The 12,914-nt window shown below is 37.9% G+C and overlaps 1 protein-coding gene across 1 annotated transcript; it reads right to left on the reverse strand.

Moving 5' to 3' along the window:
- Positions 1-9,760: 9,760 nt before the first annotated feature.
- On the reverse strand, positions 9,761-12,411 carry LOC131251179 (thioredoxin-like 1-1, chloroplastic). The gene is made up of 4 exons (XM_058251749.1): positions 12,064-12,411; positions 11,276-11,452; positions 10,986-11,150; positions 9,761-10,077 (listed from the first exon to the last, which is right to left on the reverse strand). Exons 1-4 carry the CDS (start codon positions 12,280-12,282, stop codon positions 9,814-9,816), a joined length of 825 nt encoding a protein of 274 aa, XP_058107732.1. The 5' UTR covers positions 12,283-12,411; the 3' UTR covers positions 9,761-9,813.
- Positions 12,412-12,914: the final 503 nt, after the last annotated feature.

The raw sequence follows: 12,914 nt of genomic DNA on the forward strand, positions 1-12,914 counted from the left end.
ATAGTGGGCATATGGCACCCAACACATCTAATCGGTATGATGTGGCTTGGCCCGAGGTATGTAGATCCTTGATGTAGGGCCCACCATGATGTGTGCCTTATATTCATACTATTCATCCTTTTTGACAGCTCATTTTAAGAGATGATCCAAAAAATAAAGTTGATTGAAATATCAGGTGGACCACACCATAGGAAATAATAGTGATTGTCCATTAAAAACTTTTTGCGGGCTACAAAAGTTTTTGATCAAGCTGATATTTATGTGTTCTCTTCATTTGGGTCTTTGTGACCCTATCAACAAGCTGGATGATAAATAGACATTCCAGTGGCTCCTAAAAAGTTTTTAATGGTGGGCATTCAATCACCACTGTTTCCTATGATGGGTCCACCTGAAAATTGGATCTACTTCAATTTTTTTTTTTCAAAAAAAAATCATTCCCTTAAATGAGCTGTCAAAAAGGATGGATGGTGTGGATGTAAGACACATACATCAATGTGGGCCCCACAGGATCCACTAAGATCCACCTAAGTGGGTCTTAGGTGGGGTCTGCCTGCCTCTCTGATTCACTAAACTAGCCTGATTTTCACAGCTGATGATGTCGATAGTGACCCTATTAGAAAATAAGTGAAACTTATACACAGCGGAGGATAAAAGAAAAAAAAATATTGAAACGATTAGATATATCGAGATCAAGGCTTGACTTGAATAATTAATATCTCAAGATAGATTTATTGTCCTTTTTCTGCTAGTTTCAACAAGTGAGAACATAGCAAATCTGCAAATTGTCTTCGGGATATAATGAACTCTTAGTCTGAATTTTACTACGAAAATTTGCACATTTAAGCGTTGAACAGATCTCTAGATTTGACACCGATATGCCTTTAAGACTTTCAGAAAAAACTTAGCAAGATGTTAGATTGAGAGTATTTGCACAAAAGATGATATAATCTTAAGAATTAAGAGTATTAACTTCTAGATTATAGTATCCAAGATTTATATCAATTAAAGGGTCATGGATTTCTTCTTGAAGAGATGTTAATGTGCCTCTTCAAGAAATCCATACCCATTCACAATAAACAATTCTCTTTCATGAAAGGACTTGACTCTTCCTCCTATGGTGGTTATTTCTGTACCCATTCAGGCAGAAACAATTATCAAACAGTAAAAACTATAGCCATATATTCTAATCATCTTAACTGTTGCCACATAAGCGACACGTGGCATAGGTGCCATATGTACAACAATGTCACAGTCACTCTCAATCAACACTAAGGTTAAAATACTTCATGATAGACCCTAGCCCAATTCAAGTTGCAGCATGGCTCAAAATGATTTAAACCAGTGCAAAAAAAGAATAAGGCTCTTTTGACTTAATGCGACGATGCGCACGTGCTAAGTGCGCCTAATAAAGCGCCCGAGCAGCCCTACAGCTCATGCCGCACTCGCGGATGATGCTTAGCACTAGGGGTGTACACGAGTCAATCTGAATCGAACTGCCCGGTCACCAGCCACACCTAGCCTGAACCCGGCCTGGCCCGGTCATCGAGCCAACATGTCCAGCCCGAGCTTAGCCCAGTGAGCAATCGGGCGAGTTTGGGCCGATTTCAGGCCTGCTCCATCTACAAAGAGACGGACTTCTAACTTCTCTGTCTCAAATGATTAGGATAAGAATTTAGGATATATATATATATAAACGGCCGAGTTGGGCCAGGTCGAGTCGGGTTTTGGACCGAGTCGGGCTGAACTGGGACATATTTGAACTCGGCCCGAACTCAGTTTCGGATCGGGCCGAGTCGAGTGAGTTAACCGAGCTAGCCTAGTTCGTGTACAACCCTACTTAGCACCATCCTTGAGAAGTTTTTTTTTTTTTTTTTTTTTTTTTAAACACACGCGCACACACTCACACCGTAGTGGGATTTCACCACATATGGATAATCGAACCCTTGACCAGGTGTTGAAACTCCTGAGAGTCTACCACCGGAGCAAGATCAAGGATCCTCCTTGAAAAGATTTGAACCCTGGTCGCAGAAGCAAAAACTCATTCTCTTATCATCTGACTGTCGACTTTATTTATGAAAAATTTTAATTATTAATATATTTATTTACCTATTAAAATAAACTTTTATTTTTAAAATTTATTTTTTATTTTAAAAAACACAATAGGCCCACCCCTTTCATGGGCACCGGATGCTATCCACACTCACTTTCATCAGTGTGCACCATGGATACCCGGACCCACTGGTGGAACCGACCCAAGTCCCAACCCGACTTAAATGGGTTCAGGCCTAGTTGTGAGTTGTGAGCACCTTTTTTTATTCAGGTCGGGTACGGGTCCTCCATGATAGACCCGGTTGAAACTGTGTTCCAGTCAGGTGGGGTTCAGGGTAGGCAAGGGTCGGTTGTAATAATATTTTTGAAACTCTAGTAAAGTATGCTGGTTGATACTCTGGCATTCTCAAGTTGTACACGTGGCATGCATTAATTCAAATTTATAAGTGGCGGTTTAAATGGAATATGGAATGCTGATGGTGGGATGGTACTGCAATTGTCGGTCCGTGAAATCTTGTCAGATCGTGATCTAAATCGACAGGTGGTCCCAAAACCGACAATTGCGGGCGGAATTCAAACGCAAAACCAGTGTTCCAAATCATGACGAGGGTTTCATCCCTTAAATCCTGATTTTGATGATGTGTCAATAGCCTTTAGACATGTCACCGTTTTAGAATTAGATCAGTTGAAAATTCCTAACATGGAGTAAACCACCCTAAACTTAGCCTAGATGCAGGAATTGTGTCATGGGCGTCTAATCGGAACGGTCCATGTGATGCGGTATCCCGTGAAACCCCCAGGGACTAATCTTCACCATGATCTAAAACTTTGGTGGGCCATAGCAAAAAGAGATGCAAATTAAGGGAGGAAACTCTTTTCTTTTTCCATGGCCCACCAAAGTTTAGGATCAAAGTAAAAGTTAGGCCCTAGGGATTTCATGGGGTGCTACATCACATGGACCGTTCAGATTTTAGACTCACATCATGTGTGTGTGTGTGTGTATATGTATATATATATATTGCCAAATGCACTAGTTCGCATGGGAATGGTGTGAACTTTTTGAGAACTCATCATGCTTGATGTGAGTCCAAAATCTGAACTGTCCACGTGATATAGCACCCCATGAAACTTTCAAGGCCCAACTTTTACTTTGATCCAAAACTTTGGTGGGTCATGAAAAAAGAAAATACTTTCCTCCCGTGATTTGTATCTCTCTTTGCTATAGCCCACCAGATTTTTAAATCAGGATGAAAATTGGTCCCTAGGTAGGGCTGAAAGTTGGGCGGGTTGAACCCGACCGTGATTTGTATCTCTCTTTGCTATAGCCCACCAGATTTTTAAATCAGGATGAAAATTGGTCCCTAGGTAGGGCTGAAAGTTGGGCGGGTTGAACCCGACCGATCCGTGATCGACCTGACATTGGGTTGGGCTTGGGCAGGATGTGTCAAGTCTGACCTCAAGCTTGGGCTATACAAAAACCAACCTGATAAAACTTGGGTCGAGCTCGGGTTGAGGTCTTGGGTTGCTCAACCTAACCCGACTCCAATCAATATATAAGTTACTCATAAATTATAATTAAATGTGGATCGTATGTGTTGAAGACATAGGAAATTTTGGTGCCATCAAGTCTCATTGGTCCACATCATTTCTGATGACTCAAGCTAACAAGAAATGCTGGATTTCTCCCTCCCAAATAGATTGTGTGCTACACAACATGACTTTTAAATAAGCAGTTGTCCTATATTTTAACTTGTTTGTTTAGAATAAATAAAGTTCTTTACTATAAACAACCACATGTGTAATTAATAAAATCAAAAATATAAAAAATAAGATGTGTATTGAAATATAATAAACTAATGCAATCATTAAAATATTAGCATGTATCCACCGGATCAATCGGACCAACCTGACAAAACCCACTTGGGTTGGGCTTGGGTTGAGAATTCCCAACCCGAGGTTGGGTTGGGTTGGGTTGGGTTGAGCACCAACCCGACCCAACCCGACCCGCCCGACTTTCAGCTCTATCCCTAGGGGTTTCATGGGATGCCACATCACATGGACCGTTCAGATTAGATGCCCATGATATGTGTGCAAAGGTGCGCATGTGCACAGGTAAGCATGCTTATATATATATCAAATTCAATTGGTTGGATTGTATAACCATTTCAGTTAGTGGTGATTAATGTTATTGTTAGTAACAAGTAATATAATAAATAAAAGGAAGAAAAAATTATATTATAAAATAATAAATAAATGTAATGATAAGTTGTGTTATTTTTCTATTTATAAAATAGTTCTTTTTTACCTAGTTTTTATTAATGTTAATTTAATTTAATAAAATCTAAACTAGTTACACACCAATGTAGTTAAACTGGTTAGACTTGAGAGTGCACACATGTTTGTATGTATGTGTAACAACCTTCTTCTTTTTAAATTCAACGATGGGAACCCCTCCCACCATTTTCCTTATTGTGGCCTACTTCAACATTGGATCCGCCTCATTTTTGGGCCTGTGCCTTATAATGGGCAGGCATAACTAATGGACGGGGTGGATTTGCCCCATCATTTGCCTAGGGCACACCATGAAAAAAAAAATTTAATAAAGCAAGTGATGTGTGGCGGCATGCCATTGTTTGAAATGAAAAATGCCTCCTCATTTTCCTTTCCTTCCTTTTCGTCTTCTTCATTTGGCCGAGAGAATCGGACTGTCTTCGGCATCAAACCTCCATCCTTGGGTACAACTCTTTGATTTGAATTGTTCATTTGGTGCATCCCGGCAATCTCATCTATCCTAAAAATAAAAATAAAAAATAAAATAAAATAAAATAAAAATTCAATGATGTGCATTGTTAACAAACGCCACCTCGATGCCACTATCCTCTAACCATTGGAAAAATATATATTAATGATTTCATCTCATATCTTTTCTTAGCTTCCTTACATCTCATCTTACTGCCTATAAGGATCAGAACTCCCAAATCCTTACCGTTCAAAGATTCATCAACAGAGGTGGCTCATTCTTCCTTTACAAGTTTGAGTTTTTGCTACTTGTTTATCAGCTGCATTTGATTCTCCACGTACCAGGTGAATTCCCAGAATTCTATAAACTTAATCTTGCATCCGAGAATAGAGCTGTACACGAGTCAAGCCGATCCGAGAATTACCCAGCTCATGCTCGGCTCTCACTGCCCGAGTCCTACTCGTACTTGGCTCTGCTCGGGCATCAAGCATGGATTCCTTGCTTGTGCTTTACTCGTCCGAGTACGAGCCGAGTACGAGCAGAAATCGAGCCAAGTCGAGTTCGAGTTTTCGAGTCAAGTTCGAGTCCGAGTCCAAATTTGAGCCCAATTCAAGCAAGGTTTTCGAGCAACAAATTTAACATATATTAGCTGTATTAACATATATTAACAATTTTAACATATATTAGCTATATTAACATATATTAACATATTAACATATTAACACATATTAACTATATTAACATATAAATATATTAACAATTTATACAAAATATTAATAATAATAAATCAACACCACACAGTACGAGTCGAGTACCGAGTCGAGCACACGAATCGAGTACCGAGTCGAGTATTGCTTAGCTCATACACTACTCGTAATCAAAACGAGTATCAAACTCATGCTCATGCTCAGCTCAAACTCATGCCAAGTCGAGTCGAGTCGAGTCGAATAATTCTGAGTCGAGTTGAGCGAGTAACCGAGCTTACTCTGCTCGTATACAGCTCTATCCAAGAATTTGATTTGTATCTAATGAGAATGATCTATGTGCAGAACTATCCTATGTGTGTAGTTTCAAGGTGTACAAGTTGTCTTCTTCAACATGTGACCAAATCACCAACCTAATCCACTCCAATCTCGAAGAGTCTCGACTTTAGTTTCACATCATCTTCCAGGGAAAGTAACTCGATCTAGCCATTAACAAATATTTAAACTAGGTTGTATTCAATAGGCATATTCGATCATCAACAGTCAGACGATTAGTAGGATAGCCGTACACAAGGTTCAAGTTTCATCGATTGGTTGCAGTTCCAACAGGTAAGTTATCTCATTCCAACGTTCTATTTTTTTAAAAAAATCAATGGTGGTAGTTTAATCAACGAAGTTTATTGAGTTGGCTCATTGAGTCAACTTTGCTACTTTATTTCATGTTAGCTTCATAATACTGGAACCCTTAGATTTCGATATATATAATTTATATATGTGATTTTATGTAGAAATTCTCTCGTTGCGTCATAAAGAGTATCAAATCGCCTTAAGTACAAGTACGTTGAACTACGTTTAACTAGAACCGAGTCAGACTATTTTCAAGTGATCAGACCTTTGCATGCCAAACAAGGTAGGTGATCATTCCTAGTTGGGAATTTTACAAATTCTATCTTCTGTAAGTTCAGATGCTAAAATGTTCTTAACTAAATTCAAAACAATAAATTGCACAAGGTGTTGCCTTTTCATTATACATCATCAACTTTCTAGTCTTGAATTTAGATCTTATTACTATGAGTATGGATGTTGAATCTATTGGTTACTGTACATGTGTAAATGTTAACCCTGAATTTTACTTGCATTGCTAATCCTTAATTTAAATCATTTCTATGTGTTTAGAAAATCATGGATATGGAATCCCAGAATAATCATGGAGGTTGTTGAGATTTTTGTCATGGATGCATATTTTTTTTTATACCTTGAATATATCAATTTAACCCTGTGAACTATGATATTTGAATTATATGCTTTTGAATTTTATAGTTAATATTTCAAGTATAATGCTGTAAATTTGTTTAGTTAAATTGCCGAGTTAAAGATTATATTATTCATGCATATATCTTTTATTGTCTATTAGTAAGTTGTTATGAATATTGATGAAATGGAAAAAGAGGTTTAGTATATTGTTATGGGTCTCTGCCCAGGGTCATTCTCGAAAGGATTGGCATGATATAGGTGCTCTACCCATGGTCATTTCCGAAAAGATCGGCAGGGGTGTTCTACCCTGAGTGATTTCCTAAAAAATATGCACACATGGGTGCTCTGCCTTGGGCTATTGGCCGTAAAAGTTTGTACTAGTGCTTTGTCGAGGGTCATACCCTGAAAGAATCAACACTGGCGCTTTGTCATGGGTCATCCCCTAAAAGGATCAGCACACACGGCTGTTTCACCTAGTCTTATTCTTAATATTGCAGGAAAAATTGTCTTAGAACAAAGTATTCATTTATAATCATGAATGGCGAATGATTAATTGTGATTTTAAATCCAATACTTGTCTTTATTTGAATGATGTATTGGGCTTATATTTGGTAACATTTGTGAAGCTTTCAACTTAGAATTGATGTGATCCTATTGAATTCTCAACTCATTATTTTTTAACCATTTCAGGCTATGAATATTTTGAAGATGCAGGATACTAATATTAGTACTTGGAGCATTGGATGTGATTGTATGCATGTGATATGTCATCCTACATAAAATTAATTTAAAATTCTTTTAGAGTAATGAATGTAATAAATCCTTAGACTTGATTCAAGGACCTTCTCCAAAAAACCTGTAAGGGGTTAGTCCTACCAAGAGGGGGAACTTTACCCATAATCTTAATGATGTCCTTGTCTAGTTTTCAAAGCTTCACACTTATAACTTGTGGGAGGGTAATCTTAGAGAGAAGGAGAGCACCTCACCCATAATCTCTTAAACATCCTAAACTAGTCTTTAAGACTTGGTGCGGTAGTGGTATTTTTAGAAATGGGGGGGGGGGGGGGGGGGTTGGTGATGGGTACTTATAGTTAGAGGTGATGTTATTTGGGTTATTAGTGGATAAGTGACTAGTAAGATACCACACGGCTTGTCGTGATTTGCTTTTAGAAGTTCTTAGACAAATGATATCTTCTCATTGAGTGATTTGAGTGTATTCTACACCTAGGACCTCCACAAACTTGTAAGCCGCTAGCTAGTCTTAAAAAGAAGGGAGCACTTTACCCTTAATTTCTAAGAGATCCTTGTCTAGTCTTCAAAGCTTTACACATGGGACTTGTAGGAGAGTGGTCTTAGAGAAAGGGGAGTACCTCACCCTTAGTCTCTAAAACATCCTCACCTAGTCTTTAAGGCTTAATGCGGTAGTTGTATTGTGTATTTGGAAAATGAGGGGATTAGGGATATTTACAATTGGAGTGATAGTATTTTGGTTATTAGTGGGTAGGTGAGGGAAAATATCATATGGTTAGTTGTAACTGGCTTTTAGAAGCTCTTGGATAAATTGCATCTCTTGTTGTTGGGTGGTTATGGTGGGTGGCTTGGTAATTCGCTAAAAAGGCTTAGGTTAAAATGCTTTTAAGCATTTTTTGTAATAAGCGTTGAAAATGACTTAATGATAAGGGGAGGGAGGATGATTAAAAAAAAAAAAATCAAAAAATTGAGAAAATAATGTCATAACTAGGTTACCATAAAAAGAGAAAAAATTCAATTTCCATTAGTGATCTTTACCTAAATTCTAACATCTGATTGATTGGTCATTGATTGCAGAAACATCTGATAAGTTCTGGAGGACTTCCAAAGGAAAAAATGTAGCAAATTTTGGATTTTGTTACTTATATTTGACCAAATTCTAACATCTGACTAATGAGTTGTTGATTGTGAGTATTAAATATATAAAAAGTTCTAGAAGGGGTCTAAAATTATGTAGAATAGCGTAAAAAAGTTTAGAGATCTCAACTGGAGACTTGTGTAGATTAATGTGGAATATTGTATAAGAGTTTTAGAGAGTTCTTGAAAATTGAACGAGTGTCATTCGACACATTCCTAACCATATATATGTAAGTTCTAGTCTTCTTATCTTTACATGTTGAGGAGAGATCCTTACTAGTAAAGCATCCAGGAGAAGTAATTTTAAGAGCTCTTAGCAAATGCAAAGTGTTCTTCCATATACTTTTGCCTCTTGCATCTATTGAATTTTGGTAGGTAGCACTAAAGCCATGAGAAGCTGCTAGCTACCAAATCAATGGTTAGAATCGGAGAATGGCCAATGGTTAGAATCCATCGGAACACGAGGTCGGACCCACGATGGTTTGTGTAGGGAATCCGATACATATCAATTATATTACAGCTAATCCTGCAGCCACTGCACCAAATCAATCAACGTGCATCCAAAGAAAAAAACAAAAAACAAAAACAAAAAACACACAAGAATAGGAGGAAGAAGAAGAGCACAAGAGCTACATTACAAGTGCATCTCCTCCCATAAAAGAAGGGGAGCTTATATTGCACAACAAAAGCATTTTTTCTTTTACACACTTTTCTCTCTTGTTACAGATATCATTACATGTGCATCTGCACCTCTCATGAAAGAAAAGCTTATATTTCTCTTTTACACACTTAAAAGAGAGCTTACAATACTCGAGAAAAGACAGCTTACAAGCATCTCTCTCTCTCCTCTCCTCTCCATCATAGGGTTTATAGGATCCAACAGATGATATCCACACCATTCTTGGGTCTTCACTTTGTATTAGTGGGGCGGGCCCATTCTATAGTGATCGAGATGGTTGGTTTGTTGGGCTCCACCCAGTAGGACAATCCTAAGGACTTGATTGGTGACTACCATCTCCCAATTCCCACTTGGGAAAACTGACAATCCAAGCTGTCTGACCCTAACAATAGCAGGCTAAGAAAACCATAAGTCTGCAATCATATTTTTAAAAAAAGAAAAAAGAAAAAAAGGCTGTACAAAAAGGTAAGGGAGAAAATGGTGGGTGGCATTTCTCCTTTTTATCTCCAAGCTGTAACAAGGCCCCTCTTCTCTTCAGACTCTTGAGTGGCTTTTTGGACTGAAGTGAGAGGGAGTTTTGGGCTTGATGGAGTTGTTTCTGCCGTCCTTTTTGCAGGAACAGGTACTGGTTTTGCTGTGTAGTTGAAGGAGAGCTCTTTGTTTGCAGCCAGAGCTAAGAGCTCTGTTTCTTCTAGGCCTTTTGCTGGCCCAAGGCTGCAACGGTCTGTGGTGTGCTTTGCCAATGCATTTTTGAATTTTTTGATCTGCAGGGTAGAGAAAAAGGAGTAAAAATATCAGTAACCAAAGAAAGAAAGAATAAGAGAATTCAAAAACATGGTAACATAAAAAAAACTCCTAAATCGGCTATTGATTAGAGGAAAGCTATAAGATACGATGCAAAGAGAAGTAAATAAAACAACCCAACAGAATTCCAAAGAGAGAAGAAAATAAAACAACCCAATAGAATTCCAAAGAGAGATTTGAGGAGATTTTTGAGAAAGGCTAGAAAGAAGTGAAAACCCAATTCAGCTATCAAAGAAAGAGGACTTGGAAAAACACATGGCTTGTAATTGAAAGATTGTAAGGGCCTAAAACACCTAAAATCCCGAATGAGCCTTTGATTATGGGTCATCTGGATGCCTCTCTCTCTCTCTCTCTCTCTCTCTCTCTCTCTCTCTCTCTCTCTCTCTCTATATATATATATATATATATATATATATATATGTGAATGATTGATGCACCTGTAATTGGATTATATGTGACATGAAACACAGCAAAATGCCAGGATTCTAAAAACCTCTGTTACCTGTAAAGGGTTTACAGGCAATTACAGGCATCCAAACTGCCTCTGGCTTCACCTGTAAACCTTTACAATTAAAGGATTTTACAGATCCAAACGACCCCTGGAGGAAAGATTTGAGATAAAAGATGCAAAGAGAAGAAAAGAAAACGACCCAATTAGATTTTTGAAGAGAGATTTGAGATGGGCATTGAGAAAGTCATGAAAGCAGAGAAATCCCAATTCAGGAAAACACAAATGGCTAATGATTGAAACGTTTCAAGGGCCTAAAACACCCAAAATGCTAAAAGGGCTTTTGAGAAGAGAGACTAAAACAAGAAATCTTTTATAAAAAGGAATATATTGAAAACTAGAAAAGAAATAACAACTTACAGTAGCATTTGTGCAGCTGAAGCTACACAGACGACCCTGGGCTCCTCTGTAAAATCGGAAGAAGGGAAGCACGTGGACATTCAAGCAATAACACATGGATTTATGCTCCTCGTAATTCACTTGAAGAAACTGAATATCTGGGTTCTGCTCAGCAATCTGGCAAATCTGCCAAAAGGAGAGAAAGAAAGACAAATATTAAAGATATGATCTATTTCTTCTTCTACTGCCCAAAAAAAAGGACTTTTTTTTTTTTTTTTTCGGAATTGCTAGAGATAGATGCATGTAAATACCTTTGGATGGAGTGCCTTGCAGCCTCCACAGCCAGGAGAAAAGAAATCCACAATAACTAGTTTGTTCCCCGCATTCAGCAGGGAATCGACAAGATCTTGGGCGGATTGGATCTCTTTCATGTTGGATTGAAGCCCTTTCTCCCACCATCTTAGAGCTTTGCTAATACAAAGGCTCATCTGCAATTCCATTAAAAAGATAAGCATACACAAAAAAACCCATAAAAAGTCTGATCTTTGAAGGGATTGAAGCATTAATAGTATAGATATGTTGATTAAAGCCCCTAAAAATAACAAAAATCTGATAATGAAAGAATCATATGCAAATAAAAACGACAATAAAAACCACAAAAGAATAAGAAAAACCATAGAAACAGGGAATGGAAAAACAGCCCGAAGAAATCGAAAAGGATAAAGTCCGTTTCAATCTCATCTTGAAAGCCTTGAACTTTGGTAGAAATCATACATTGATGCAAAAAGAAAAATAACTCTACAAAAATCAGAATATCTTAGCAGAATTTAGAAACAGATGGAGATTCCAAAAACCCCCCCTTTGATTAAACTTTTTTTTTTCTATTATCCCCCAAAAGTCTATAACATGAAAAAACCCAACAAAAGCCATAATAATATAACTTGTAATGCTTTGAATTTCAGAAGAATCAAAGAAACTAGAGTAATAGAAGGAACCAACAAACAAAAATCTTTTCTTGAAATCTTTTTTTTTTTTTTTTTAAATTTAATTTAATTTTTTTTTTTTATGTACAATAACAAGGAATGGATAGAGATTACACCTGTGCTTGACAAGCTTGGAGATTTCCTCTCTTGGGTATCGTTTGAGTTTCTGGGAGAACCATCTTCCGGCCATGAAAATCGCTACTGGAAGAAGATTTCAGGGATGGAAACTGAATAGAAGGAAACCCAAAAGCGGATGAGGATTTCTTGGGAGAAAGAGAGGTGCAGAGATGGGGACATGGCGAAAAGAGGCTGCTTTTGCTCAAAATATCAGCCATGGATGCCAAGGATCAAAGCTTTTCACCCTTTTCTTCTTTTTTCAAGACAACAGAGAAATTGAAAATCCAAAAACCAGAAGAGAGAGAGAGAGAGAGAGAGAGAGGGAGGGAAACGGAAGAAAGAGGTGTCTTATACGAAATGCAAAAAAAAAAAACAGAAAAAAGAAGCTGCGGTGTATAGCGTATACACGGAATTTTTCGTGTATGACTTAGCACCACGACTCGGTTACGCTTTCTCAGCATTGGTCGGAGTGGTGGGCCCCACATGTTCAATACCAGGAAAGATGGACTAGATCAGTTGCGCCTATTTACCACCGCTCGGATTATTACACTGATCAGCAATCCTGACCATCTATTTATCTAACTTTTGCAACATGTGGATTATTTATCTTTTTCATTTTATCTTAATTTTTTATGGTTGTGATCGCCCCGTCAATCTGATTCTTGCAAGTTTTTTGCCCATCAAAAGGCTGTCTGATAGATGGACGGTTCACATAGCTGGACCACGGTCAAAGTGGAAGGTGGTTTCAGTCCCACACGTCTAACCTTCTCCTCAAACGAACAAAAAGGCCCGAATATTACACGTAGGAATTATGGGTCTGTGATCCTGACCGTTGAAGGGACCTGATTGT

The sequence above is a fragment of the Magnolia sinica genome, chromosome 7 (assembly GCF_029962835.1).
Source record: "Magnolia sinica isolate HGM2019 chromosome 7, MsV1, whole genome shotgun sequence".
Classification (NCBI taxonomy): domain Eukaryota; kingdom Viridiplantae; phylum Streptophyta; class Magnoliopsida; order Magnoliales; family Magnoliaceae; genus Magnolia; species Magnolia sinica.

Excerpts from the sequence above, each read along its gene's own strand:
- LOC131251179 (XM_058251749.1), bottom strand. The coding sequence starts at position 12,282 with ATGGCTGATATTTTGAGCAAAAGCAGCCTCTTTTCGCCATGTCCCCAT. Across the intron at positions 11,453-12,063 it reads TCCAAGCTTGTCAAGCACAG|ATGAGCCTTTGTATTAGCAA; the intron begins GTGTAATCTCTA and ends ATGGAATTGCAG. Across the intron at positions 10,078-10,985 it reads TCAGCTGCACAAATGCTACT|ATCAAAAAATTCAAAAATGC; the intron begins GTAAGTTGTTAT and ends TCTACCCTGCAG.